This window comes from Vicia villosa, linkage group LG7 (genome assembly GCF_029867415.1).
Source record: "Vicia villosa cultivar HV-30 ecotype Madison, WI linkage group LG7, Vvil1.0, whole genome shotgun sequence".
NCBI classification, from domain to species: domain Eukaryota; kingdom Viridiplantae; phylum Streptophyta; class Magnoliopsida; order Fabales; family Fabaceae; genus Vicia; species Vicia villosa.
In genome coordinates, this window is record NC_081186.1 from 96,072,917 (window position 1) to 96,100,186 (window position 27,270).

General features: G+C 36.3%; 4 protein-coding genes across 7 annotated transcripts; 1 reads left to right on the plus strand and 3 right to left on the minus strand.

Moving 5' to 3' along the window:
• Positions 1-203: 203 nt before the first annotated feature.
• On the plus strand, positions 204-2,562 carry LOC131616012 (protein LYK5-like). Its single transcript, XM_058887223.1, has one exon. The coding sequence runs from the start codon at positions 377-379 to the stop codon at positions 2,414-2,416; it is 2,040 nt and encodes a 679-aa protein (XP_058743206.1). The 5' UTR covers positions 204-376; the 3' UTR covers positions 2,417-2,562.
• Positions 2,563-5,394: 2,832 nt separating this feature from the next.
• Positions 5,395-8,287, minus strand: LOC131616013 (protein LYK5-like). The gene has a single exon (XM_058887224.1). The coding sequence runs from the start codon at positions 8,032-8,034 to the stop codon at positions 6,112-6,114; it is 1,923 nt and encodes a 640-aa protein (XP_058743207.1). The 5' UTR covers positions 8,035-8,287; the 3' UTR covers positions 5,395-6,111.
• Positions 8,288-9,213: 926 nt separating this feature from the next.
• On the minus strand, positions 9,214-17,885 carry LOC131616014 (uncharacterized). Of its 4 annotated transcripts, XM_058887226.1 has the most exons (10): positions 16,359-17,885; positions 16,196-16,217; positions 11,279-11,506; positions 11,069-11,190; positions 10,902-10,962; positions 10,521-10,661; positions 10,272-10,379; positions 9,943-10,171; positions 9,596-9,847; positions 9,214-9,507 (listed from the first exon to the last, which is right to left on the minus strand). In XM_058887226.1, exons 1-10 carry the CDS (start codon positions 16,535-16,537, stop codon positions 9,422-9,424), a joined length of 1,428 nt encoding a protein of 475 aa, XP_058743209.1. In that variant the 5' UTR covers positions 16,538-17,885; the 3' UTR covers positions 9,214-9,421. The 4 variants fall into 4 exon arrangements, with proteins under 4 accessions (XP_058743209.1, XP_058743211.1, XP_058743212.1 ...); XM_058887228.1 differs by lacking the exon at positions 16,196-16,217 and having other exon boundaries at positions 16,359-16,498; XM_058887229.1 differs by lacking the exon at positions 16,196-16,217 and having other exon boundaries at positions 16,354-16,493.
• Positions 17,886-18,180: 295 nt separating this feature from the next.
• LOC131616015 (uncharacterized) lies at positions 18,181-25,844 on the minus strand. The gene is made up of 2 exons (XM_058887230.1): positions 25,079-25,844; positions 18,181-22,589 (listed from the first exon to the last, which is right to left on the minus strand). Exon 2 carries the CDS (start codon positions 22,513-22,515, stop codon positions 21,010-21,012), a length of 1,506 nt encoding a protein of 501 aa, XP_058743213.1. The 5' UTR covers positions 22,516-22,589; positions 25,079-25,844; the 3' UTR covers positions 18,181-21,009.
• Between the last annotated feature and the right edge of the window lie 1,426 nt (positions 25,845-27,270).

Here is a 27,270-nt window from a genome sequence, read left to right on the forward strand (position 1 = left end):
TCAATTGACCGGGTCATCCTTTTTCTGTTCCATCCAAAGTCAAACTAGAACAATTCAATACTAATTATTCAGAGCCATGATCCCCTGACTATGAGTGGAGTAAATAACCAAGTTACTTATATTTAAAAAACAAATTATTAAGTTGGCCATTAAAAGTGTATATGAATTGATCTCAAGGACAAAATTATTCAAATAAAAGTTTACTCCAAAGCTTAAGTCAAATGTTCATACTCTATCAGCTATTGCTATTACAACCAACACAAAGAAGATAATAAAACCCCAAACGTCTTTGACTCGCTGGCTTCTCCATCACTACCCCATACGCTACGCCAACCATAAACATGAACAACAAACCAACCACTTTAAATCTCAACCTATGCTACTCCTAAACCACCCCAAAAATTTCAACCCCACCATGGCATGGCCAAAGTTAATAACACTAATCATCTTTTCCTTCATCTCAAACACAATCTCCCAACAAGAATACGTCAACAACAAACAACTAGATTGCGAAAACACATACAACTCAACATCAGGCAACATTTGCAACAGCGTCAATTCATGTCAATCCTACCTCACCTTCAAATCAAATCCCCCATACAACACTCTCTCTTCCATTTCCAAACTCCTCAACGCTTCACCTTCCCTCGTTTCCCAATCCAACAACAACATCTCCACCCTCCAAACCATCCCCTCCGACACAATCCTAACCGTCCCCGTTACCTGTTCCTGTTCCGGTAACAAAAACTACTACCAACACAACACTTCCTACACTCTCAAAACCCTCGGTGAAACCTATTTCTCCGTCGCTAACCTCACCTACGAGGCTCTCACCACCTGTCAAGCTCTTATCGCTCAGAATCCTTCTCACGGTATTCGAAACCTCACTGTTGGTCTCAACATAACTGTTCCTCTCAGATGCGCTTGTCCCACCAAGAAACAGACTGATCAAGGAATCAAGTATCTTCTCACCTACTTGGTCTCTCAGGGTGAATCCGTTTCTTCAATCGCTGATCTTTTCGGCGTTGATCCACAAACCGTTATTGAAGCTAACAAGCTTTCTTCTGCTGCCATTATTTTCTACTTCACACCTATTTTAGTCCCTCTCAAAAACGAACCACCGAAAAATATTATCAAACAAGCCTCCCCGCCGGAGTCTCCGCCGCCGCCTCCACCGGCGAATCCTGAGGATAGTGGCTCTTCCTCTTCTAAGAAATGGGTCATTATTGGTGTCGCGGTTGGGGTTGTTGTTTTGCTTCTAGTAGTTCTTGCTTTGTTTTTCCTCTGTTTCTATAAACGGCAACCGGAACTACCTCCGCCGGTGGGTAAACCTTTCTCAGATTCCGACAACCAGAAGATTTCTGACACTATTACTACTACCTCCACAACTCAATCTTGGTCTCTTTCTTCTGAGGGGATTCGTTATGCGGTTGACTCGTTGACTCAGTACAAGTTTCAGGATTTGCAAAATGCAACCATGTTTTTCAGTGAAGAGAACAAGATTAAAGGTTCTGTCTATAGAGCTTCTTTTAAAGGTGATGCTGCTGCTGTTAAGATTCTGAAAGGCGATGTTTCTTCCGAGATTAACATTTTGAAAAGGATTAACCATGCTAATATTATAAGGCTGTCTGGTCTTTGTGTCTACAAAGGTAACACTTATCTTGTTTATGAGTTTGCTCAGAATAACTCTCTTGATGAATGGCTTCACTCTGAGAACAAGAACAAGGATTATGAGAATTCAAATTCGAATTCGAATTCTACGTGTTTGAGTTGGTTTCAGAGAGTTCAGATTGCTCATGATGTTGCTGATGCTCTTAATTACCTTCATAATTATGCTAATCCACCTCATGTTCATAAGAATTTGAAAAGTGGGAATATTCTTTTGGATGGGAAATTTAGAGGTAAAGTTTCAAATTTTGGGTTGGCGAGAGTTATGGAGAATGAAGATAATGAAGGGTTTCAATTAACAAGACATGTAATAGGGACTCAAGGTTACATGGCTCCTGAATATATTGAGAATGGTTTGATTACTCCAAAGATGGATGTTTTTGCTTTTGGTGTTGTGATTTTGGAGCTTCTTTCTGGAAGAGAAGTTGTTGGTGGTGACAAGAATAATGGTTTGGGAGATCAACTTCTTCTGTCATCAACTGTGAATCAAGTTCTTGAAGGGGAAAATGTTAGGGAGAAGCTTAGAGGTTTCATGGATCCAAATTTGAGAGATGAATACCCTTTGGATCTTGCATATTCAATGGCTGAGATTGCTAAAAGATGTGTTCATCGTGACCTGAATTCAAGACCAAATGTTTCGGAGGTTTTCATGGTTTTGTCTAAGATTCAGTCCTCTACATTAGACTGGGATCCATCTGATGAACTTGAGAGGTCCAGATCTGTTAGCCAAGTTTCTGATAGCAGATAGTTAATGATTTTTAATGCCATTGAATAAGTGTTTTAGAGATTATTTAATCTTGCTATATGCAGAGGTTTAGGTTAGCCTATTTTGTATGTTATCAAGTGCATTGGTGATTGTTTTACTTATAAATATTAATATTATTTAGTTGGACATTCTTATTCAGATAAAAAGAGAAAATAAAATCTTAGAAGACGTTCTTTAAATATAGAAGTTCTTTAAGCATTCTTTCGTTCAGTTTGTTTTCTTGATTATGTTATTCGCTTTATGCTGCAATGACGAGAAACAAAAACAATCAAGTGCAGGATCAGTTTGATCCCTATTATGTTCATCCGTCGCAGAATTTATTGACGGTGTGTGTCACGCCGGCGTTATCCGATGACAATTATCATACCTGGTTGATGAAGATGAGACGAGCCCTAGCAATGAAGAACAAATTTCAATTTGTAGATGGATCTATGAAGATTCCTGATGAAGATGATTTGAATTACGTAGCTTGGCAACGGTGCAATAATCTGGTGCATACATGGATTATCAACTCGATAACACCATCTATTGCACAAAGTGTGGTGTTCATCGATAATGTTGTGGATATGTGGAATGATCTCAAGGATCGATTCATGAGAGGTGATAGAATTCGTGTGGCACAATTATATCAAGAAATTTCGAATCTGAAACAAGTAAATAAGAAAGTTTCAAATTATTTCACGGAATTGAGAAGCCTATGGGAGGAACTGGATTAGTATAGGCCTATGCCAAGTCTCTTACTAGAGAGCAATACCAGAACTTGATGATGTTACTTGAGAAGAATACAAGCTCAATCAATATTACTATGGGAGGTAAATCATAAATCGCTAACTTCAATGCTAGGAGTAGTGTAAGCTGGATTTTAGATACGGGAGTTACACACCATATATGTCATTCTTTAAACTGGTTCATTGAGCAACATAAAATTGATTCAATAATGGTTAATCTTTCTGATGGAAATTCTATAGTAACATCAATTTGTGGAAGTGTAAAATTATCTAATGAACTCATTATTAAAGATGTCATATATCTGTCAGAATTTGAGGTTAACTTGATATCAGTTTCAAAGTTATGTAGAGAGCAAGATTGCAATCTATTATTTGAAACTAACAAGTGTGTTATACAAGCAAAGAATGGGTTGAGGAAGATTGGTTTGGCTAAAGAGCTTGATGGCTTATATTACTTGGAAGACTCTGAAAGAGATAATAATATAGGTTTTGTTTCAGTGTATTTTTTAATAAGCAAACTGATAATATTGTAGCTCCAGCCATTATATGGCATCTTAGATTGGGTCATCTATCCTATGATAGAATGAGTTGTATGAGCAAGCTATGTAGCTATATACCTAGTACTGTACATAAGGCTTGTGATGTGTGTCAACAAGCTAGACAAAAATGTTTGCCTTTTTCCACAAGTAATAACAATGCATATGAGGTGCTTGATCTTATTCATATAGACATTTGGGGGCCATTTATTACTACTTATGTACATGAATTCAAATATTTTTTAACCAAAATCATTTTGGATGGTCATAGTAGGCATGTTTGGGTTGTCATGTTGAAATCCAAAACTGAAGTAGGACAAAGAATAAAGGACTTTGTTGAAATGGTTGAGACACAATTTGCAAAGAAGGTCAAAATGATTAGAAGTGATAATGAGACCGAGTAACTCATGCCTGTGTACTATGCTTCAAAAGGTATCCTGCATCAAAGGAGTTGTGTCTATACTCCTCAGCAGAATGGTCGGGTTAAGATGAGACATCAGCATATTTTGAACATCAGCATATTTTGAACATTAGCATATTTGGTTATATGTAGTTTTGCATGCTGTATTCCTCATGAATCGTATTCCTACTAAGGTCAATAATAAATCCTCCTATGAGGTTATGAATGGTGCTATTCCTGATCTGAGTTTGCTTAGAGTGTTGGGATGTTTGAATTATGCCTCTACATTGCCAAACAAAAGACAGAAGTTTGTTCATAGCACATTTATAGAAAAGACCTACATACACTTAACAAGAACAAGGTCAAACAAACCGTGACCCATTTGACTCATCAATCACACCCAACATAATATACATAAAGCTTTTATCATTAAGTTTACTTCATTCTGCTTTGTATATATGCATGAGCCATAGTTCTCCAAGCAGTTTGAGGAGTAATGTTCTTCACATGTGTTAGACATTGATTAAACAACCAAATATCTACTATATCAAGCTATTAAAAAAGAAGTCCACCATTCTACCCAAAATATCCTTTTTGTTTCAACAATTTACAAAGCAAAAAGGACTAAATTATCTTTTCATAATCCAACCATTTTATTCAACTTCCAAACAAACCAAAATGCAACACATGTCCTCCAATTTTTTACTTTTCAAATTATCATTTTCCTTTTCTCTCTCCAATATTTTCATTTTCATTTTAATTTTCTCTCTCTCAATTTTCTCTTTTCTTTTTTATTTTTTAAACATAAATTATTAATAAATTGAATTAACATAATTATTAAAAATATTATTTTTAAATGTCAAAATTATTCATAATTATTAAAAAAATATTTTCAAATGTCAATATTTCTATTTTTCACTGGAAACAACCAGCAAAATACATATTTTATTTAGCAATTGTTTTTATTTGAGACACAAAATTCTTATTTTCAAATGTCAAAATTTTTATTTTTCTCACGGGGCACTATCAATAAAATATCTACATGTTTATTTAAATAAAATCTATATCATAATAAATAAATTTGTAACGGGACACGATTAGTTAAATTCACGCAACTTTTTTTTATAAATGATGTTTTCAATATGCATTTGAGTATAAAACCACCATACAAAATTATTTTAACCTATGCAAATGCATGAATATCATTATTAATTCTTTATAATATTTATCATTTAATATTATAAATATCTAAACAAATTATATATATATAATATCAAATAAATCTACCCGTGCGGCAGCACCGGTGATTTACTAGTTCCAGTTTACAACTTCATCCTAAAACAATTTAAAAACTCTTTCTCTGCACATATCATGTGGCAATCCATGTTTACCATCATTCTCTATTTGCATTATGCTATTCCCTTTTGGTGTGCTGTATATGCAATGGTATATTGTCTCTTCAATCCTTCCTTTTCACAGAACAATTTGAATTTGAAAGAGTTAAACTCTCTTCCTCTATCCGGTCAGAAATAGTTGATGAGTTCCTGTGCTTCCCCTTCCAACAACCTTTTGAAAGTTTTGAAACATTCCAATGCTTCTAATTTTCAAGAAGAAAATAGGTCTAACCCTTTTGGCAATAGTCATCAATAAAACATAAGAGATACATTTTTCACTGCTTGTATGCATGTACAAGATCCAAGACCTTGCAGGCATGCCATTCACTTTTCTCGAGGCTTTACATAAATCAATTAAAATATGCTGTTAAGCTAGTAATGAATAACAAATTGAGTACCGAAATATCGTTTTTATGTTAAAGAATAACAGACTAAACAATAATGTACAAGCTCAAAGTGTGGACTTCTGTATTCTAATAGCAAAATAATCATCAATGCATGAAACCTGATACCAAATAGGCCAAACATAAAATATCTGCATGTATACTCTAACAACTAACACTCTTCATGTATAAAGATGGAATAAACTCTAGAACACTTATCCAATGATAAAAAAATATCAACTATCAGAAACTTGGCTAACAGATCTAGACGATGGATCCCAATCCAATGTCGAGGATTGAATCTTAGACAGAACCATAAAAACTTCAGAAACATTTGGTCTCGAATTCAGATCACGAGCAACACATCTTTTGGCAATCTCAGCCATAGAATATGCAAGATCCATAGGGTATTCATCTCTTAAATTTGGATCCATGAAACCTCTAAGCTTCTCCCTATCATTCTCCCCTTCAAGAACCTGATTCACAGTTGAAGATAAAAGCTGATCCCCCAAACCGTTATTCTTGTCACCACCAACAACTTCTCTTCCAGAAAGAAGCTCCAAAATCACAACACCAAATGCAAAAACATCCATCTTTGGAGTAATCAAACCATTCTCAATATATTCAGGAGCCATGTAACCTTGAGTTCCTATAACATGTCTTGTTAATTGAAAACCTTCATCACTATCATTCTCCATAACTCTCGCCAACCCAAAATTTGAAACTTTACCTCTAAATTTTCCATCTAAAAGAATATTTTCAGTTTTCAAATTCTTATGAACATGAGGTGGATTAGCATAATTATGAAGGTAGTTAAGTGCATCAGCAACATCATGAGCAATCTGAACTCTCTGAAACCAACTCAAACACGTAGAATTCGAATCCTCGGAGTGAAGCCAATCATCAAGAGACTTGTTCTCAGCAAACTCATAAACAAGATAAGTGTTACCTTTGTAGACACAAAAACCAGACAACCTTATAATATTAGCATGGTTAATTCTCTTCAAAATGTTTATCTCGGAAGAAACATCACCTTTCAGAATCTTAACCGCAGCAGCATCACCTTTAAAGGAAGCTTTATATACAGAACCTTTAATCTTGTTCTCTTCACTGAAAAACATGGTTGCATTTTGCAATTCTTGAAACTTGTACTGAGTCAACGAGTCAACCGCATAACGAATCCCTTCAGAAGAAAGAGACCAAGATTGAGTTGTTGAGGTAGTCTTCTTGGCGTTAGAGTCCCATAATTTCTGAACCGCCGGCGGTGGTAGCTTAGGCGGCTGCTTCCGTTTATAGAAACAGAGGGAAAACACAGCAAGAATCACCAGAAGCAATACAACAACCCCAACCACGACACCGACAATGATCCATTTCTTGGAAGAGGAGGAACCACTGTCTACTGGCGGTGGAGGTGGAGGAGACTCCGGAGGTGAAGCTGCTCTTGTTATTTTTTTGGGTGGTTCGGTTTTGAGAGGGACTGAAAGTGGTGAGAAAGCGTAAATAGTGGAAGTAGAAGAAAGCTCGTTAGCATCAAGAATGCTTTGTTGATCAACGCCGAAAATATCAGCAATGGAAGAAACCGTATCACCATCAGAGATCAAGTAGGTGAGAAGATACTTGAAGCCTTGATCAGTTTGTTTCTTGGTGGGACAAGCACATCTGAGAGGAACTGTTATGTTGAGACCAACAGTGAGGTTTCGAATACCGTAAGGATTCTGAGCTATAAGAGCTTGACATGAGGTAAGAGTCTGGTAGGTGTAATTAGCGACAGAGAAATACGTTTCACCGAGGGTATTCAAAGTGTAGGTAGCGTTATGTTGGTAGTATTTGTTGTTACCGGAGCAGGAACAGGTAACGGGGACGGTTATGATTGTGTTGGAGGGGATGATTTGGAGGGTGGAGATGTTGTTGGACTGGGAAACGAGGGAGGATGAAGCGTTGAGGAGGTTGGAAATGGAAGTGGATGTGTTGTATGAAGGGTTTGAGTTGAAGGTGAGGTAGGATTGACATGAGTTGACGCTGTTGCAAATGTTGCCTAGTGTTGAGTTGTATATGTGATCACAGTCTGGTTGTTTGAGACCAACGTATTCTTGTTGCGATAGTGTGTTGGAGATGAAGGTTGTGAGGATGATTAGTGTTAACAATGTTGAGCGTGTCATGGTAGAGGTGTTTTTTGATTTGGTTGGTTTTGTGGGTGTGTATAGATAAAGGTTTAAATTGGTAGATTTGTTGTTATGTTGTTGTTGTGTATGGAATTCAAAGACGCGTCTATTTGTTAATTTCTTTGTTGTGTGTTAAAAAGGTTTGACTAAACATCATCCTTTTGTAGCGTATGGAATGAGATGATGATAGTCAAGGGGGGTTACGAGCGGGTCAAAACATGTTTGGAGGAGAAAATAGATACACATACACCGTCAACAATTCAACATTATCAACTGACTTAACAGGACACCTTAAATTTAAAATATATAATTTGAAGAGTAAATATATCCTTGTTTAGACGTCACTGGCATATTCCATGCAGCTGAGTGGAAGTCATCTTTCTGAAAGAAAAGATGACATTGAACATTATACTTTTCAATTCTTTTACTGAATTTAGGTTGACTATATCCACCTTGTTCATATTTTTGTTTGCACAGCTTCAAAATAAAAATTAAATATAGAATATGTCTCTATAAACAGTAGATATAGATATATTCTTAAAAACTTTAAGGACAAAGGGTTTATATTATATTATGACCAAGTTGGATGTTCATATCATTAAGAATAGTTTATTATCTTTACTGTCTATATATAAAGGTCTACACCTATTTTATTTGCATTAACCTTCAATATTGAAATTACTTTGGTTACTTTCTTTTCTAATGGTTCCTTTGTTTACTTTCTTTTATAATCGTTCCTTTTTCTATTCTGATGGTAATCATCAATTATCTGAAAGGCTCACTGGTGCTTGTAGAAATTAGAATTCCATCTATGGCCATAGTTGATCCCTTATGACAGCAACATTATGTTTACCTTGAAGAGAAAATTTTCAACTTTGCATGACTGCATGGTTTTCTTTCACAGTTCCTTTATAGAACCCTGCTTCCATATCAGCAGTCAGGACAAGTTCTTCAATGCCAAAGGGAGGTCACTCATCCTCCATTTGTTAATTTGTATTTTCATGAGGTCGATTCTATAAATTAAAAATTGACTTGTAAAATTAATAATTAATCAAATGAAACAACACCAAAAATTACCGGATTCCGTAACATATCAGTTTACAAGTTAACGCGCCGATGCCATTCCATGGATCATATCAAACAGTTCAACCATTAAATAAAACTAGCAAGGCAAAATGAAAAATCTGCTTCAAAGGGTAATACTAAAAGTTCTATAAATATTTCAAATCAAAATCAAACTCACTAACTGTACCAACTAGTGAAAAACAGTAGAAGAATACTCTATCTCTTATGAACCTATAATAATCAGTAATATGGTTAAATCTATAAAGGGGAAAATATTACACACGCTCCCTTTTGCTGATTCTGTATTCATCTAACTATGTCATTCGTGCTTTCTTTTGCATCCTCCAAGTCGAAAAATCGAGACACAGGCACAAGAAAGACATAGGAATATTGCAAGAAGCAACACTGCAGCAATAAAAAGGAAGAAAGAACTTAAATTAACTGATAGTTAGACGTTAATTTAAGTAGCAGATAAAATTTGGAAGTGACTTACCAGCTATCGTAAAATAAAATAAGATTGCTATGCGATATCTTTTAATCCACGGAAGACTAGCTTCAAGAGTGCAATGCCTCTGATTATCTCCTGTTTTTACTTTGTCAAGAGTCTCTGATTTTGATGGATGTAATTCCGATAACGAAACATTGACACCTGTAACAGCGATTCCATTCTTGTCCCGAATTTCGAATTTCACATTCACGGGGTGAGAGTCCCAATTTATTTCAATGGTTCCAAAGTTTGGCTGGCCTAACAAAATCCCACATTTGAAACATCAAAACATGGAAACAGTTTCAAACCAATGTGCAAGTATTCTTATACAAAAACGAGGAGGTAAAGTTTACCATATACACAGGATTTATATTTGCAATTTGGTCCCTTAACTCTCATTGTAGATGGTGTAAGCCATGCAAAAAATCTCACCACAGGACGCAAGAAACGCGGAACAACCTCCTCGACTGATTGAGTAAGCCCACTTGAGGTTAAATCAAATAGTGGATAGTCTGAAGCACAGTCATATCTTGTAATTTCGCCGAAGTGAACATCTCCGCTTATAAATAATACTCCACCCCGCTGTAAAAAACGAAATAACAAGATGTTTAATAAATATTGATTCACAACATTAAGTAAAACAAAATATAGAAATAGAATGAACTTCAAGTTATATTATTACCTTACTATCAGCTATTAATTTGAAAAGGCGATCTCTTTCCTTTGGAAAACGACCCCATGATTCCATTGCAACCAACGGTTGAAGAGTTGCTGATAGATTTGATATAACCTGAAATACATAATGTAGCCTAAAGCTTAAATAGATGCAGATGTCGTAGTATACATTATGGTTAGATATGTGATAAAATTTACAGACTGATTAATCTCATTAATCTAAGTGATTATAATCATTGATAACTAATTAGTATACCTGAATAGAAGATCCAATTATGGTAATGGCTGTTGGTGGACCTTTTAGTTCTCTCTCCAACCATGACCATTGTGAATCCCCCAAAATGGTTCCATCACTTCCTACAGGATCTCTGTGGTATCTGGTATCTAAGAGTACAACCTGAGTAGGTTTCCCCGATTCACAATAAAAGCTCATATTAGTACAACACAAGATGCATGCTTATGAGTTTAAACACTAGTTTTAAAAACTTTGTAGCTTCATTATTGAAGATAACAAAGTGAAATGTTGCATCACTTTGAGATGTTGTAGGGGTTATTAGCCTACCACGACACAATAACCATTACAAGATATTATGAATCAATTATCGAATGAAGAAAATGAATTTTACTTGGTCAATACCTTGACATCTTTTCCCATAGGACCATATGTATACGAGGCATAGACACCGGCCTGTTTCCGCCTGAAATAAGTTATAAGAGCTTCAATAAGTAACAAGATCCTATTTGGATAAAAAAATTAATATAGCGTGTATAACATAAGTGTTTTTCATATAAATTATTATCCACCTTGGGCTATCTTGAGGTTCATCAAAGAAATCAAGAAATAACTTTTGGTTTGTCTTTTTTTTATGAAATTCTTTTCCTGCGTCGTTTAATCCGTAGTCGTGATCATCCCATGTACCAATAACCTATAACATTTCAATGTAAAAGTTAGGCTAAAGATGGTAAATAAAAAAATCAACCATAAAAACCACTATAAAAGGTTAGAATGAAAACCTCGGCACGCTCTTTAACCCGAGCATAGCCAGGATTAGACTTAGCCTTCTGATATTTAGCCTCCATTTCCTGCTCAGAGGCAGGAAGAAATCGTGGAACATTCTTCCACGGCCCAATAGTCCTCTCTCGTCCAAAAATTTTAAAAGGGCGTTTGATATCTCCGTAAATGTTATCTCCCATCAATATAAATATTTGAGGATTGAAGTCTGCCACTGCATCCCATATAGGCTGGCAAGATACACAAGACACAGCATATACATATTAACAAGCTGACAGATATAGGTCTATATAGCAGTATTGTCAATCCTAGATAACAGGAAGTAGTACTCTGCAAATTCCACTACACAATAGTGCTACAACGTCTTTTGATAATATTTTACACTAAATAGCGTATTGCAGTACAATAAACGATTTGTTCGAGTTCTGCTATGCTATAGCGCCAAATATAGCTTCTATTTAACAACACTGATAGATAGGAAGCAGAGTCGTCTCAAGTTTTTGGAAACTCTTTGTAGATTAGTCGTAGTTTAACCGTGGCAAAACAAATAGAGGCTATATTTAACTATGATTTAACCGTGACAATATTTTATGAGTCCCTATTTAGTCACAGTTTAACTGTGACATATTTCGAGCTCTATGCAGTAACCCGCCTTGCACGCCCTCAGAGAGGGAGGGCCCTGATAGGAAGTAATACCAAGCTTGCATTATAGAGGAAGTTGTTAAGGACAAAGAACCAAAACAAGTTACCAATGTAACATTGCAAACTAAACTTTAACTTTGAAGCAAAGAAAAGCTTAGCTCCTCCACTTTTGTTCTCTGCGATACACTATTTTGTATAAAACATTTTACAATACTAGACAAGAGAATTTGAACAAACAACCATACACAATTACCAACTATGCTCTCATCCTTTTAAACCAAATTACACCACATTATAAATCTTCATCCCAACTAATAATTCTTAGAAAAGAACATAGAACAAGTTCTAGAATTCCAGCAAAATAATAAACAGAAACAGTGCTTGGTTTGTGGAATGTAACATAAACACCAAATTAAAGTCAGTAAAAAGACCACACATAACACATATTTGTACTGTGGTTATACGAGAATCGGGGCATCATGGTTGAAAAAAGAATTAGCAACAAACGACAAGACTACAACGTGCGAAGGAAACAAAAAAAACAGAAAACGGTTTAACCAGAAAAGAACAAAAGTACAAAGAAAAACAACACAAAAGCAGAAGAACAAAATTGAAACCTGAGGAGCACTCTGGTTAGAACATGATCCAAAGGCAATTCTTGAGACAAGGTTTTCGCGGTTTTTGAGACTGTCGGAAGCGGTTACGGTGGTTGAAACGGTTGTTATTCCAACGAATAAAAGGAAGCACCGCCATAGCCACCGCCGCGGACATTCATCGACACCCATTTGTCTAAAAGTTATGGGGTTTGAGAGATCGGAGGAAAAAAAAACCTTTATTTTCTTTCTTTATCAGAATTTGAGACCAATGGCTGACGAAAAAGTACACTATCATTTTAAAAATATCCAATCAAATCACTTTTATATATCTAGATCAATTTTAAAAATAATTTAATTAGTATGATTTGATTTATACACTTGTAAAATAATTTTTTATTAATATTATTTTTTCTATAAAAAACCAAATTTTCAATATTTAAAATATTACCTTTTGATGACATTTTTTCTTTAAAATGATAGACAAACTCTAACCTCACCCCATATGTCTCTTTTGCACCATGCGAGCGTTGCCAAAAATATCTCATACTTTTGTAGATATATTTTCGAAAGTATTTTTTTTCAAAGTTAATTTGTTTTGTATGTGCATCTACGTAATTCTTCCACATATGCATCTACGGAGGTATTTGATGTTAAAATGACGTCAGACTCTTCTCCTTCCCCATTATTCTTTTTTCTAATTCAAACTCACTCAACCAAAAAAATCAAAATCCACCATAATAGTTTTTTTCTCTCGAGTTCGGCGGTAAGGGTATGCATCATCATTCAACGCATTCCAACAACTTCAAAACTCAATTTAATCGGCAAGCTTTCGAGTTGTTTTCGAGTTATTTTAGAGTATTTCCCGTAATAGAGTTAGAATTCAATTTTTAGGAGTAGAAATGATTGGATAGTTTTAGAAACAGTTTAGAGACAATGTAGGTAATTTTGTATGTGTAAAATGGACAATCAAGCCACAAAAATGGAGTTTTTTAGTGGTTGGAACAATGACAGACGCCATTGTTGCGTCATTGAAGTTGCAGGACATTTCGTAGGTGCATCTACGGAACAAATGAAACGTTAGGATGTTCCGTAGATGCACCTACGGAACAAACCCCATTTTTTTGAAATGTTAGGTAGTTCTGTAGATGCACCTACGGAAGTCTTTCATATTTACACCTACGGAGTTCAATTTGATTTTCTTTTCCCTTTTCTTAATTGTATCTACGTTTACTGTGGAAAATGGTAAACAACCGCTAGTCCTCCCAAAGCCTAAAAACTAAGGGTCACTTGCAGGATCGACTAGTTGATCCTAAGACATGTGCTAATGTAACTAAGTATAACTTGCTCTATTCGACATAAAATTCGACTCTGTGAGAACCGATTTTCTCCAAAACGTTGAACAAGTATGGTTTTCCATAAAAGACGTTAATATTATCGACTGAGGGTGACTCGTGACCGACAGAAAGCTATAACATGCTTAAAAGAGATACACAACGAATGCATCTTTAGTGAATTCCATTACGGCAATGGAACCAGTTTCAAAAACATGGATAACAATGTAAAAGAATTGTTAAAAAATAAAAGAGACTAAAACAAGATATTCAGAAGGAATAATTGAGAAGGAAGGAAATTGCATTGAAATAAAGGTGGTGATTCACGAACATTAGCATCCTTGAAACTCTCTGCTTCCTTACGCTTGAAATGTGAAGTTTTTACAAGTGATTTAGTACTAATGAACACACCCAGAATCCTTCGTTGGACCCTTTATTTATAGTGACTACAAACTAACTTCCTACAGACTAAAGCCTGTTATACGTTAGACACATCTTAATATAACCGCTCCCACGTCTTTGGCGCTCGTTTTGAAATACTCATTCTGCAATTGTTGGTACTTTCAAATTTCAAATTTATCCTGCTTAAGCCCTTGCTTTGACGCCAACCTTTAGCGTATAAGCATAATCAAATTTTTTTATAAGTCTCAATTCTCAATGTGGTCGACAGACACAACTTCGACCATCTTGCTCGTCCATCATGTTGACTTCTCCTTTTGCTTACTTATAACTTTTTCAACTCTTCTCCATCTTTGACCTCAGCTCCCTTATAAATTACCTTTTATAGGGCACAATCCTTTAGTTCATAGGACTCCTTCATTAATTACGCCACCCAAATACCTTATATTTTTAAGGTAACAATCTAATCCAACTTTAATTATAATACAATGCAGACATTATGGCCAACCAGTCAGACCGCATTATATCGTGGAGGATTGCATAGCATACATCCGTGCGACGTGCACGAATGCAGGTAGTCTCACAAGTGACAGATTGTAGCAACCTGCCTAAAAATTTATAGCTTAGAGTCGCCACCTATTCTACCAAGGCGAATAGGAAACCTCGCGCAGTTAAGAGATCAGGGTAAGATACTATATTCAGGTCGAGGGAAGGTGTTAGGCACCCTCAACCCTTTCCTATTGGCTTTGAATCTAAGGGTCAAGTTTTATGGCTAAAAGTTAAGGTTTTATAACTAAAGAATTGAATAAGGGGAAAATTGAGATTTTAGGGAAGGGGACTCGCCTTGTTGCCAAGTGCCTACGTATCTCCTTATGGAGAATCAGAGTCAACGTAGTTCGGGGAAGGGTTGTACGCCCTTAGGATTAGAATTTGATTTGGGATGGTTTGAAGGCTTTTTGAATGGCCTATCGTAGTTTGGAATAAGGATGAAAATCCGTAGTTTGATTTGGAGTGTTTTGAATGTTTTAGATTTGGGAAGTGTTTTAGGATTTGGGCGTACAACCCTGATATTTAATATGCACTATTAATCGCAATGATCAATAGGTTTGATCACCATAATTAACAGATTAGTAAAGAATTGCTGGCAATTTTAATCGATTGATTCGATTATCACTTTTAGCAAACTGAGGTATTTTAATTATTGATTTATATTAATTTATCGTTACCCCTCATAATCGATAGATTCGATTACAAATAATAACGAATTGATAAGGGGAAATATGCTAATCATCGTAACCAATAAGATGGTTAAAACCTTTAGCAAAATAAAATGTATTTGAATTTTAATAATTGAAGGGTTGATTATTAACCATCGCGACCGATTAATTCAGTCAAAACGAATAATAAATAAAATCCTAATATTTTGTATTATTTTTATATTATATATTTTTTTTGTTATGCTTTATATTTGATATGTTTGTGTATTTTTATATTGTTAGTATTGGTTAAGTTATTATCCAAGAAACATTACATGTTAAAATATATAAGATATATTAATTAAATGAATGTATGTACATTATCGGCGACTACAGTACGTTAGCCTTCATGACATTTACTTACTGTTATTTTATCTGAATGTAAAACAAAATGGTTTTGTATTATATTATTAGAGTTAAACTAACCAATTAACACTAATTAGACTAATCACAACTAATTAACTTAAACACAATCAACCTAATTAATAGAACTTAAAATAGTGTATAAAAACTATGGGGTTAGGAGGATAAGCATGGCTATTACTGTAACTACATTAGTTTTATTTCAAATATAATTATTGAATTGAATTAAAAGTAGTGAAAATGCTTAATTAAAAAAGCCACGTTTAAGTTGAATCAGCCCTAATAGAATTAATCTAATAAATCCTAATATATAAACTAATTAACAAATCTACCTTCACCATCTCTATTCTTTCTCTGCAATTGATATCAAGAACAACCAAACAACCCAAAACAGCCCCATCCGGTCGAAAATCCACGGCAAATATTCAGAAGAGAGCACAAGCAACAAAACTCATAAGTTAATACAAATCAAAGAGAAAAGAGATCTTACAATACCGTGCCAAAACGATGGATCGACGACGGAAAGTGGGGCGTGATTCCGGCGATGTCAATGGTCGGAGAAGAAGGTCACGTACTCGGAGTTTGTGTTGATTCTTTGAGTTGTGTCCGTTGGAGCAAACGACGCCGGATTTGGAGCGGCTTCGGTATTTTTGATATTGAGTTTCAATGAACATGTTGCATATTCTTTTTGCCACAAGAAATCAATGGTTTTATGGTGTTTGGTTTAGGCATAGACTTTACAGTGGGAAATTGTGTTGAGAGAGAATAAGAATTTTGTCAATGTGAGACTGTGAACCCGGGTTCCCCCGGAAAATATTTTTGGCCTTCTTTTATAATGTTTAAAATTAGGGTTTTCCACATCCAATGGGCCTAATGTCTAATTAACTAACTAATTATATTATTAATACCAATAATTGAAAAATAGTAATGATAATCCTGATAATAATATTAAAATTAATAGTACTAGTTAATAATAATAATAATAATCCTAATAAGAAAGTTAAGTTAAATAAAATGGTGCAAAACAAATTGTAGTAGAATATCCAAAAAGAAAAAAAATAAAAAAACCTTATGATAAGATAAATGGGCCAACAATTTTTTTGAGCCCAAAATACCTGCTAACTACACCCCGATTTTAACTCAATGCAGTTTATAAGAGAATGATTTTAACAATAGAAATATTAAACCCCATGGCTCCTATTTTGGTACATTCTTAATAAATGAATTTTAAACCTGCGTGGATGTAATCGGGTAAATTTCGGGGTATGACAGCTGCCCCTGTTCAATCTTCTTGAACCTGAAGAGGTAGAAGATGATTGGACACTGAAATGCCCTGAAATTTGCTTGTGTAGGGAAGGAGTTTTGTGGGAGATGGGCTTACAGATGCTGCTTATTTGTTTGACAAGATGCTTGTCCAGAGCATATGCTCTTCATACCAGGATCATATTGATTGTATCTGAAGAGATATAAAGTAATGTCTTATAGAAGACTACCTGAAGAGGCTCCTGAATAGGGTATATCAGAGGATGATGCGAAGAAGCTTAGGCTTTGAACAATGCTTTGGAAGAATGTCTTGGAGGAGACTAACTAAGGAGTTCTATAAAAGAGCTAGGTATATCTTAGAAAAGATTGGATGAACATTTTAAGAAGGCTACCTAGAAAGGCATGATATGGCTTAAATAAGACTCACCTAGAGAGGCTCCTAAAAAGATATGAAACGTCTTAAACAGGACTACCTAGACAGGTTATGGTACGTCTTAAACAGGACTCACCTGGAAAGGCTCTTAGATAGGACACAGGATATCTTAAACAAGACTTACCTATAGAGGTTCCTATAAAGGGAACGATACGTTTTAAACAAAACTATCTAGAAAGATTCCTATAGAGGGTATGGCATGTTTTAAACAAAACTACCTATAAAGGTTCCTGTAAAGGGAACGATATGTTTTAAACAAAACTTATCTAGAAAGATTCCTATAAAGGGAACGGTATGTTTTAAGCAAAACTTATCTAGAAAGGTTCCTATAAAGGACATGAAACGTTTTAAACAAAACTACCTAGAAAGGTTCCTATAAAGGACTTGAAACGTTTTAAACAAAACTACCTAGAAAGGTTCCTATAAAGGACATGAAACGTTTTAAACAAAACTACCTAGAAAGGTTCCTATAAAGGACATAAGACGTTTTAAACAAAACTACCTAGAAAGGTTCCTATAAAGGACATAAGACGTTTTAAACAAAACTACCTAGAAAGGTTCCTATAAAGGACATGAAACGTTTTAAACAAAACTACCTAGAAAGGTTCCTATAAAGGACATAAGACGTTTTAAACAAAACTACCTAGAAAGGTTCCTATAAAGGACATGAAACGTTTTAAACAAAACTACCTAGAAAGGTTCCTATAAAGGTCGTGGGACGTTTTAAACAAAACTACCTAGAAAAGGTCAGGATACGTCTTACACAAGACTGCTTGGAAAGGTTAGGATAATTGTCTTGGACAAGACTACCTGGAGAGGTAAGAAATTCTTTGATTGCTTCTGGATTGTCTTTGAAGAAAGACTTGGAATGAGGTATTAGAATTGTATATGTTAAGATTGAATCGTTGATACGATCATGTTTGCACTGTAATTGGATGATAACATCCTTTTGATTATGAAGTGACCTGAAAAGGCAGCATTAGTTTTATGCAATGTCATGATGCATGTGTCATGTAATGAGATTCTCAAAATAAATGAGAATTGTGCATGTATGCCGATCCCACATTGCGGGATGTAAATAGTATAGGCGTGGGAAGATCAATTATGCAACAATGCTCCTTGCATGATACTAGTGTGACTCCCCGATTATCAGAAATTTTGAGAGACGTGCCCTTTAATCTGAAGGAAGGACCTTTAGGGAGAACCCGAGTTTCACCATGTCTTGCCTGATATGCATTGCCCTAGTGTTCAAATTCTTGAAAGATATGCCCCTAGTTAATAGGATCCTTGATTGTATGCCCCTATTTTAGGAAAACCCTTTGGATGTGGTTTCCCCATTCAAGAGTCTTTATCAGGAATGATCGTCTTTGATTAGACCAATTTTGAGGTCTCCTTGATGCTAAATGTTGATTTGAATGCGAAGCAGATGCTTTTCAGAATGAGTCATGCGTTTAGGCCGCATCCTGACGGGCAGTGACTTGCTGAGAACTCAGAGTGAGATGATGTCTTCTATAAGATTACCTGAAGAGGTCCTTGGAAAGAATGGGAAATTGTCTTAAACAAGATTGCGCTTTAAACAAAGCTCAAAGGGATGTGTTTGTGCAGAGGGTCAAAATATTCCTATAGAGGACAGAGACTTGTTTTTTTTTGTGGCGTTTTAAACAAAACTTAGGAAAAGATATCTTGAAGAAGATCACCCTAAAAAGGATGGTGAACTGTCTTAGAGAAGACTCTGTACTTTAAACAAAGTTTGACAAGGTTCTTGAAAGCATAAGAGAAGTTTGAATATGTCTTAAAAGACTAAAAAAATTAAGAGATGTCTTACAGAAGACTACCTAGAAAAGGTTCTTGGAAAGGAATATGTCTTAGAGAAGACTGTTTGAAAGGGTTTGAAAATAGAAAGGATAAGAAGGTGGGTCTTTAAAAGACTGTCTGAAAAAGGCTCCTAAAAAGGGTGAGAAGTATTTGAACATGTCTTAAAGAAGACTATATGGACAGATTGAGAAGTATCCTATAAAGGTTCCTGGAAAGGATGTGAGACTGGTATTAATGCCATCTGATAATGAGTGACCTTTGCAACATGCCCCCAGGTAATGGGCTTGCCCCATGGGCTATTCAGCGTCTTTGAGAGATTCTATGGATCTTGATTAGATTGCCCCATGTAAATGAGATAATGACGGGTTATGCCCCGTGTACACATTGGCCATCCCAGTCATGCGTAAGGGATGTTTCTTCTTTTGACGAGTTTTTAAAGCTACTTCGTCAGTCAGTAGGATTTTTAGACATTAACCATGCCTCATGCAACTTCTCCCTGATGTTAACATTTAAATCTATATAGACAAGTGTACTTTATAATGAAATGCAAATGCATACGTCTGTCTTGAAAGTTTGAAAACATTTTTTTTGAGTAAAACAAAGTTTTTTTTGTAAGAAAGTGATATCAACTCAAGAGTTATAGTAGACCTTAAGGAGTCGGGATACCTTTAGTAACGCCATGCTTTCGAACTAACCATGCTTCAGTTAGGACTTTTAAAGGTTGTAACGTGGCCTGGTTCACGGTTTAAAGAAACAAAAGATAGAAGCTCAAAGTTTGTTTGTACCCATCCCAATCTTCGTGATGTTCTTCAGTCATATGCTCAGTTAGCTATGCGTTTAGTCTCCAAAAGAATTTGGGAATTGTGACATTGACATTTATGATGGTTCAAAAACCAAAGGTTTATCTGCAAAGGCAGTCATTCTCCTTTTTTTGTAGTATTTCCTTTTTGTCGGAGGTTCATAGTAACCTTTTTTTGACTTTGTTATCCCCAACTTTTGCCTGAACTGTTCGTTTTAAAACTACAGTCAGCGGGATGCCCCAATTTTGCCTAAGTCTCCTTAATAGGTTTTGACTTAGTGGACTTTTGCATTGCCTTCTCTTTTTTCCTTGCGGATATTGACTGCCAGGCTTAATCATGACGGAGAACCATCGGTGGTTATGTTCAAAGGAACAGTTTGGAATAATTAAGTTATCTGAGCAACTACCCTACCCCCGGTTATATATGAAGGGTTTTATTTTATATGAAGGAAAACTCCTACTTCTTTAGGCTCAAAGGGGTTGACGAGGGATTAACATCCTTATATCTCCATTATTTTAGGGATTGAACAAATGCCTGTACATCGTCAACACGGTCTGTTCGAAAGCGTAGTGTATGAAATTGTGGTATCGTTTTCGTCATTCTCCCTCAAAAGGTGTAAAACTTTCCACTAGAGTTGAATATCACAAATGAGAAAATCGAGTAAAAACACAGTTTTTAAATATAGTGAGAACACTAGGAATGAATCAAGACAAACGTAAGCAATGCATTAATGATTTTTTGAAAAGTACATAGCATATGTCATAAGACTAATGTTTAAACAAACGGAAAGAAATTGCAAATGGAAACAAGACTAATGATCTAAGAAATCCTCCTTCTAGCCACCTATGGTGTTAGACTTGCTAGGATCTTCAAACTCAATGAGCCCTTCTTCAATCAAATCTTGGATCTTGTGCTTCAATGGCCCACAATCCTCTGTATCATGACCAGGACTATCTGAATGATAAGCGCACCTAGCATGATGCTTGTACCCGGGAGCGGGGTTAGCCGGAGCTGAGTATGGAGGCAGCAGAGTTACCAAGTTCTGACTGAGCAAATGTTGTAGAGCTTGAGATAGTGGCATGTGCAACGGGGTGAATGACCGTTTTGGCTTGGACCTCCAGGGGCGTTGGCCACCCTGTTGTTTTTGTTGTAGTGTCGGGGTCTGATTAACCAGGATTGCCCCCACAGTGTTGGGTTCCTTTTTCCCATCATATGATTTCTTTGCTTGATAGGAACCTGAGGGTGCCCCTTGTATCTTCCCATTTTTGATTCCATCTTCAATTCTCTCACCAATGACTACCAAGTTCGAGAACCCTGAAGATATGCTTCCGACCATCTTGTCGTAGTATGGTCCTTGCAAAGTGCTCATAAATATGTCCACCAGTTCTTTGTCCATTAGGGGAGGTTGGACTCGAGAAGCCATCTCCCTCCACCTTTGGGCATACTCCTTGAATGATTCATCCTTCTTCTGTGACATATTTTGTAATTGCATCCGATCGGGTGCCATGTCCAGGTTGTACTTGTAATGCTTTAAGAAGGTGTTGGCCAGATCATTCCAGCTTCGGACAGAGGACTTCTCTAATTGCATGTACCAGTCAATAGACGCTCCGCTTAAACTTTCTTGAAAGAAATGTATCATTAGCTTTTGATCGCGGGCGTAAGCAGCCATTTTCCGCACATACATGCGCAAGTGATTCCTCGGACATGTGAGTCCTTTGTATTTCTCGAAGTCGGGAATCTTGAATTTGCGAGGGATAGTGAAGTCTGAGACCAAACTCATTTCGAAGGCATCCACATCAAAGACATCGTATCCTTCTATCACTTTTAGTCTCTCCTCCAGTGCCTTGATTTGTTCACTACCCTTGGAGTCTTCCCTAGAGTTAGGAATAGACTGTTGTGTTTGAGGTACTTGGTCTGAGTTGTCCACCTCTTGCACTCCGTATTGTAGATCCAGGTAATCATCGTCCTTAGGGACATTGCTAGCAGGAATGCGCACTGTGCGGGTTGTCCCTTTTGTTTGTGGAGTGGGGACAAATCCTTCTTGGGAGGCCTCTCCTTTCTCTTGGAATTGGATAGCCCTTCTGACAGATCGGGCCTGAGATTTGTCCTTATCCGGGCCGAAGCCTGAAACAAATCCTAGCAGCGGGTTTTTGTCGTTAGGGATCTCATCCTGAACCAGGGTATCCCCAGACTGAACCTCTTTTGCCTTGTCTTGTTTGTCTAGGAGGGCCTTCATGAATTCTAGCATCTGAGTCATACCTCCTTTAACTTCTTCCATGCTAACCTTCAGTTGATCCACTTCCTCACGAAGGGCGGCTTGATTCTGTTCCAACTGATCCATTGATTTCTTCTGCTGAAATCTTGTTTGATAGTATGGTCGGGATGTTAGGTTATCCTTCCCAATGGTTCCTTGCTCTGGAGATAGAAGAGGAATCTTCTCTTAATGTCATGAAAATGATGTGTATGCCATGCATGATGCGTATGATATCCTTTTTTTCTTTTTTTCTTTTTTTTTTGAATAAAAATATGACACAAGAATGCACATGATGTATGATGAATGAAAAAAGGAATAATAAATAAAAAAATCATGATCAACACATATATATACATATTGCACATAATCACATAAGTTCATAGGTTCGACGTAGCGGCTCTTGGGAGCCAACCTTTTTATAGGGGGGTTCTAGAAGGTCTCATGGGGTCGTTCGTAGCCTCCGAGACTTTTTGTCTCTTCGGATTTTGGAACAACTCATTTTATCCATGAGGTTCGAATTTTTGGGGTAGGTTCCCGGAGAGATCAGCTAAGTATCCAGTCCAGCCCTCCACAAAGTCAAGCTTCGTTTCGGACCTTTCCAAATACCTAACCCACTCCGAGTGGAGTTATCAGTGAGACTCGTAAGGCGATTCATGTCCCCTTTTGGTCTCAAAGTTAACCCCCACACTTAAGGTTTTAACACTACATAATATACCCAACAGATGCAATAGAAATAAAAATATCCACTTAAATAAATATTTAATTACATTGCAGAAATGAAATTGCAGAGGAAAATAAATAAATAAATAAAATTTGAATATTTATACTAACCTCGAAATCCGGCTGCTTACGATTAAAAAAAAATGCAAATAACAGCAAATATTTAAATGTACAGATATTATTTAAGTAAACAGATGTTTATTTTAAATGATATAAATAGATGAAATTATAGATAAATAAATAAAAATTAAACATTATTTATATTTTTTTAAAAAAAGATAAACCTTCCCCCAAATCCTAAACCCTAAAAAATGGCAGGTTTGCCAACCCTGAAATGCGCCAAACCTAAACCCTGCCAAAACCTATAGGAGCATAGTAATTCACCGTTATAGTGTATCCCCAGCAGAGTCGCCAGCTGTAGCAACCTGCCTAAAAATTTATAGCTTAGAGTCGCCACCTATTCTACCAAGGCGAATAGGAAACCTCGCGCAGTTAAGAGATCAGGGTAAGATACTATATTCAGGTCGAGGGAAGGTGTTAGGCACCCTCAACCCTTTCCTATTGGCTTTGAATCTAAGGGTCAAGTTTTATGGCTAAAAGTTAAGGTTTTATAACTAAAGAATTGAATAAGGGGAAAATTGAGATTTTAGGGAAGGGGACTCGCCTTGTTGCCAAGTGCCTACGTATCTCCTTATGGAGAATCAGAGTCAACGTAGTTCGGGGAAGGGTTGTACGCCCTTAGGATTAGAATTTGATTTGGGATGGTTTGAAGGCTTTTTGAATGGCCTATCGTAGTTTGGAATAAGGATGAAAATCCGTAGTTTGATTTGGAGTGTTTTGAATGTTTTAGATTTGGGAAGTGTTTTAGGATTTGGGCGTACAACCCTGATATTTAATATGCACTATTAATCGCAATGATCAATAGGTTTGATCACCATAATTAACAGATTAGTAAAGAATTGCTGGCAATTTTAATCGATTGATTCGATTATCACTTTTAGCAAACTGAGGTATTTTAATTATTGATTTATATTAATTTATCGTTACCCCTCATAATCGATAGATTCGATTACAAATAATAACGAATTGATAAGGGGAAATATGCTAATCATCGTAACCAATAAGATGGTTAAAACCTTTAGCAAAATAAAATGTATTTGAATTTTAATAATTGAAGGGTTGATTATTAACCATCGCGACCGATTAATTCAGTCAAAACGAATAATAAATAAAATCCTAATATTTTGTATTATTTTTATATTATATATTTTTTTTGTTATGCTTTATATTTGATATGTTTGTGTATTTTTATATTGTTAGTATTGGTTAAGTTATTATCCAAGAAACATTACATGTTAAAATATATAAGATATATTAATTAAATGAATGTATGTACATTATCGGCGACTACAGTACGTTAGCCTTCATGACATTTACTTACTGTTATTTTATCTGAATGTAAAACAAAATGGTTTTGTATTATATTATTAGAGTTAAACTAACCAATTAACACTAATTAGACTAATCACAACTAATTAACTTAAACACAATCAACCTAATTAATAGAACTTAAAATAGTGTATAAAAACTATGGGGTTAGGAGGATAAGCATGGCTATTACTGTAACTACATTAGTTTTATTTCAAATATAATTATTGAATTGAATTAAAAGTAGTGAAAATGCTTAATTAAAAAAGCCACGTTTAAGTTGAATCAGCCCTAATAGAATTAATCTAATAAATCCTAATATATAAACTAATTAACAAATCTACCTTCACCATCTCTATTCTTTCTCTGCAATTGATATCAAGAACAACCAAACAACCCAAAACAGCCCCATCCGGTCGAAAATCCACGGCAAATATTCAGAAGAGAGCACAAGCAACAAAACTCATAAGTTAATACAAATCAAAGAGAAAAGAGATCTTACAATACCGTGCCAAAACGATGGATCGACGACGGAAAGTGGGGCGTGATTCCGGCGATGTCAATGGTCGGAGAAGAAGGTCACGTACTCGGAGTTTGTGTTGATTCTTTGAGTTGTGTCCGTTGGAGCAAACGACGCCGGATTTGGAGCGGCTTCGGTATTTTTGATATTGAGTTTCAATGAACATGTTGCATATTCTTTTTGCCACAAGAAATCAATGGTTTTATGGTGTTTGGTTTAGGCATAGACTTTACAGTGGGAAATTGTGTTGAGAGAGAATAAGAATTTTGTCAATGTGAGACTGTGAACCCGGGTTCCCCCGGAAAATATTTTTGGCCTTCTTTTATAATGTTTAAAATTAGGGTTTTCCACATCCAATGGGCCTAATGTCTAATTAACTAACTAATTATATTATTAATACCAATAATTGAAAAATAGTAATGATAATCCTGATAATAATATTAAAATTAATAGTACTAGTTAATAATAATAATAATAATCCTAATAAGAAAGTTAAGTTAAATAAAATGGTGCAAAACAAATTGTAGTAGAATATCCAAAAAGAAAAAAAATAAAAAAACCTTATGATAAGATAAATGGGCCAACAATTTTTTTGAGCCCAAAATACCTGCTAACTACACCCCGATTTTAACTCAATGCAGTTTATAAGAGAATGATTTTAACAATAGAAATATTAAACCCCATGGCTCCTATTTTGGTACATTCTTAATAAATGAATTTTAAACCTGCGTGGATGTAATCGGGTAAATTTCGGGGTATGACACAGATGGATCCTCCGTTCCAACAGATGCACCTAACACCTCTGCTCCAATAGAGGTACCTGATACCTCTGTTCTAGCACAAGGGCCTTCCACATCTACCACTTCATCCAGGAGGCCTCGAGATGATGGAGAGGGTTCCTCACAGACGCCATCCGCCCGCAGACATCTTCGGGACACTTCTAATACTCCTGTGCCACCTCCGGCTGATGTTGGATCTCCCGTGCCACCTCCTGATGGTGTTGACCCGTTGCACAAGGAGGATGATACGACTGAGGCGCCTGTGGCCTACCCAGGGGTACTTCAGATTTATCCCTGTTGATATGGTATGCAGATCGCACAGCCAAACATGTATGGGACAGAGAGCTAAAATTTCATAGACTTATTACCTTTTTATCCTCAATGCAAATTTATTATTTCTAACTTTGCGTATTATTAATGGTATTTTCTTTGCCTCTCTGCAGCATCTTGAGGAGCAGTGGTTCCAGAATGTCCTCACAGCTTCTGGGCTGAAGGACCTCTGTCAGATTGGGTACTCCACCATACATAATGGTATGCTGATGACATTTGCATATAGGTGACACCCAGAGACTTTGTCATTCCATCTTCATCATAATGAGGTTACCATCACTCTTGACGATATTGCATGCCTCCTGCACATATCTATCATGGGTACCTTCCTTGGTCACGGTAGGCTGACGAAGGAGGAAGTGGGGGAGGCTCTAATTGCTGAGCTCAGGGCTGATCCCGAGGACGCGTTTGAGGAGGGGGAGAGGACCCACAGCTCGCACGTGAGGTTTTCCTTCTTGACACGGTAGTATGAGGTTGGACTCCTTACAGCACATCAGGCTGTTGGTGACCCAATAGAGGTAGAGATACACAAACAACATGCATTGAGATGATACTTCATATTTTTGTTAGGCACTCAACTGTTTGTGGACACGAGCTCCTCGTACACAAATTTCATTTACCTGAGGTACTTATCGGATAACGCATGTATCCATGAGTACAACTAGAGGGAGGATACACTGGCCTACAACTACTATTGACTCGGAGAGGGATGCTTGTGGAAGGCAAGGACTGTGGCTGGCAGCTGTTCTCTCTCAGTGGTAACAATCTTATAGCATTATACTTTTTCTCAAAGTTGTTCATTATATATTTATGATAATGTTTGATCCCGTGTTTTTTTTCAGGGTTGGATATTACAGCACTTCCCATGATCATTGGCTGGGGAGAGGTGTCGGGCTACACTGGGGCCATGCCGCGTGCTAGTGCTTTCATCCCTCTCAGAGGGAACCAGGTGGCTGATCGTTACATAAACTACCTTGACCGCATGGTTGCCGAGGACGTCCGATACGACTAATATGCTGCTCACAGTGAGACTGTTGCGTGGGATGATGTTGTCCTATATTTTGG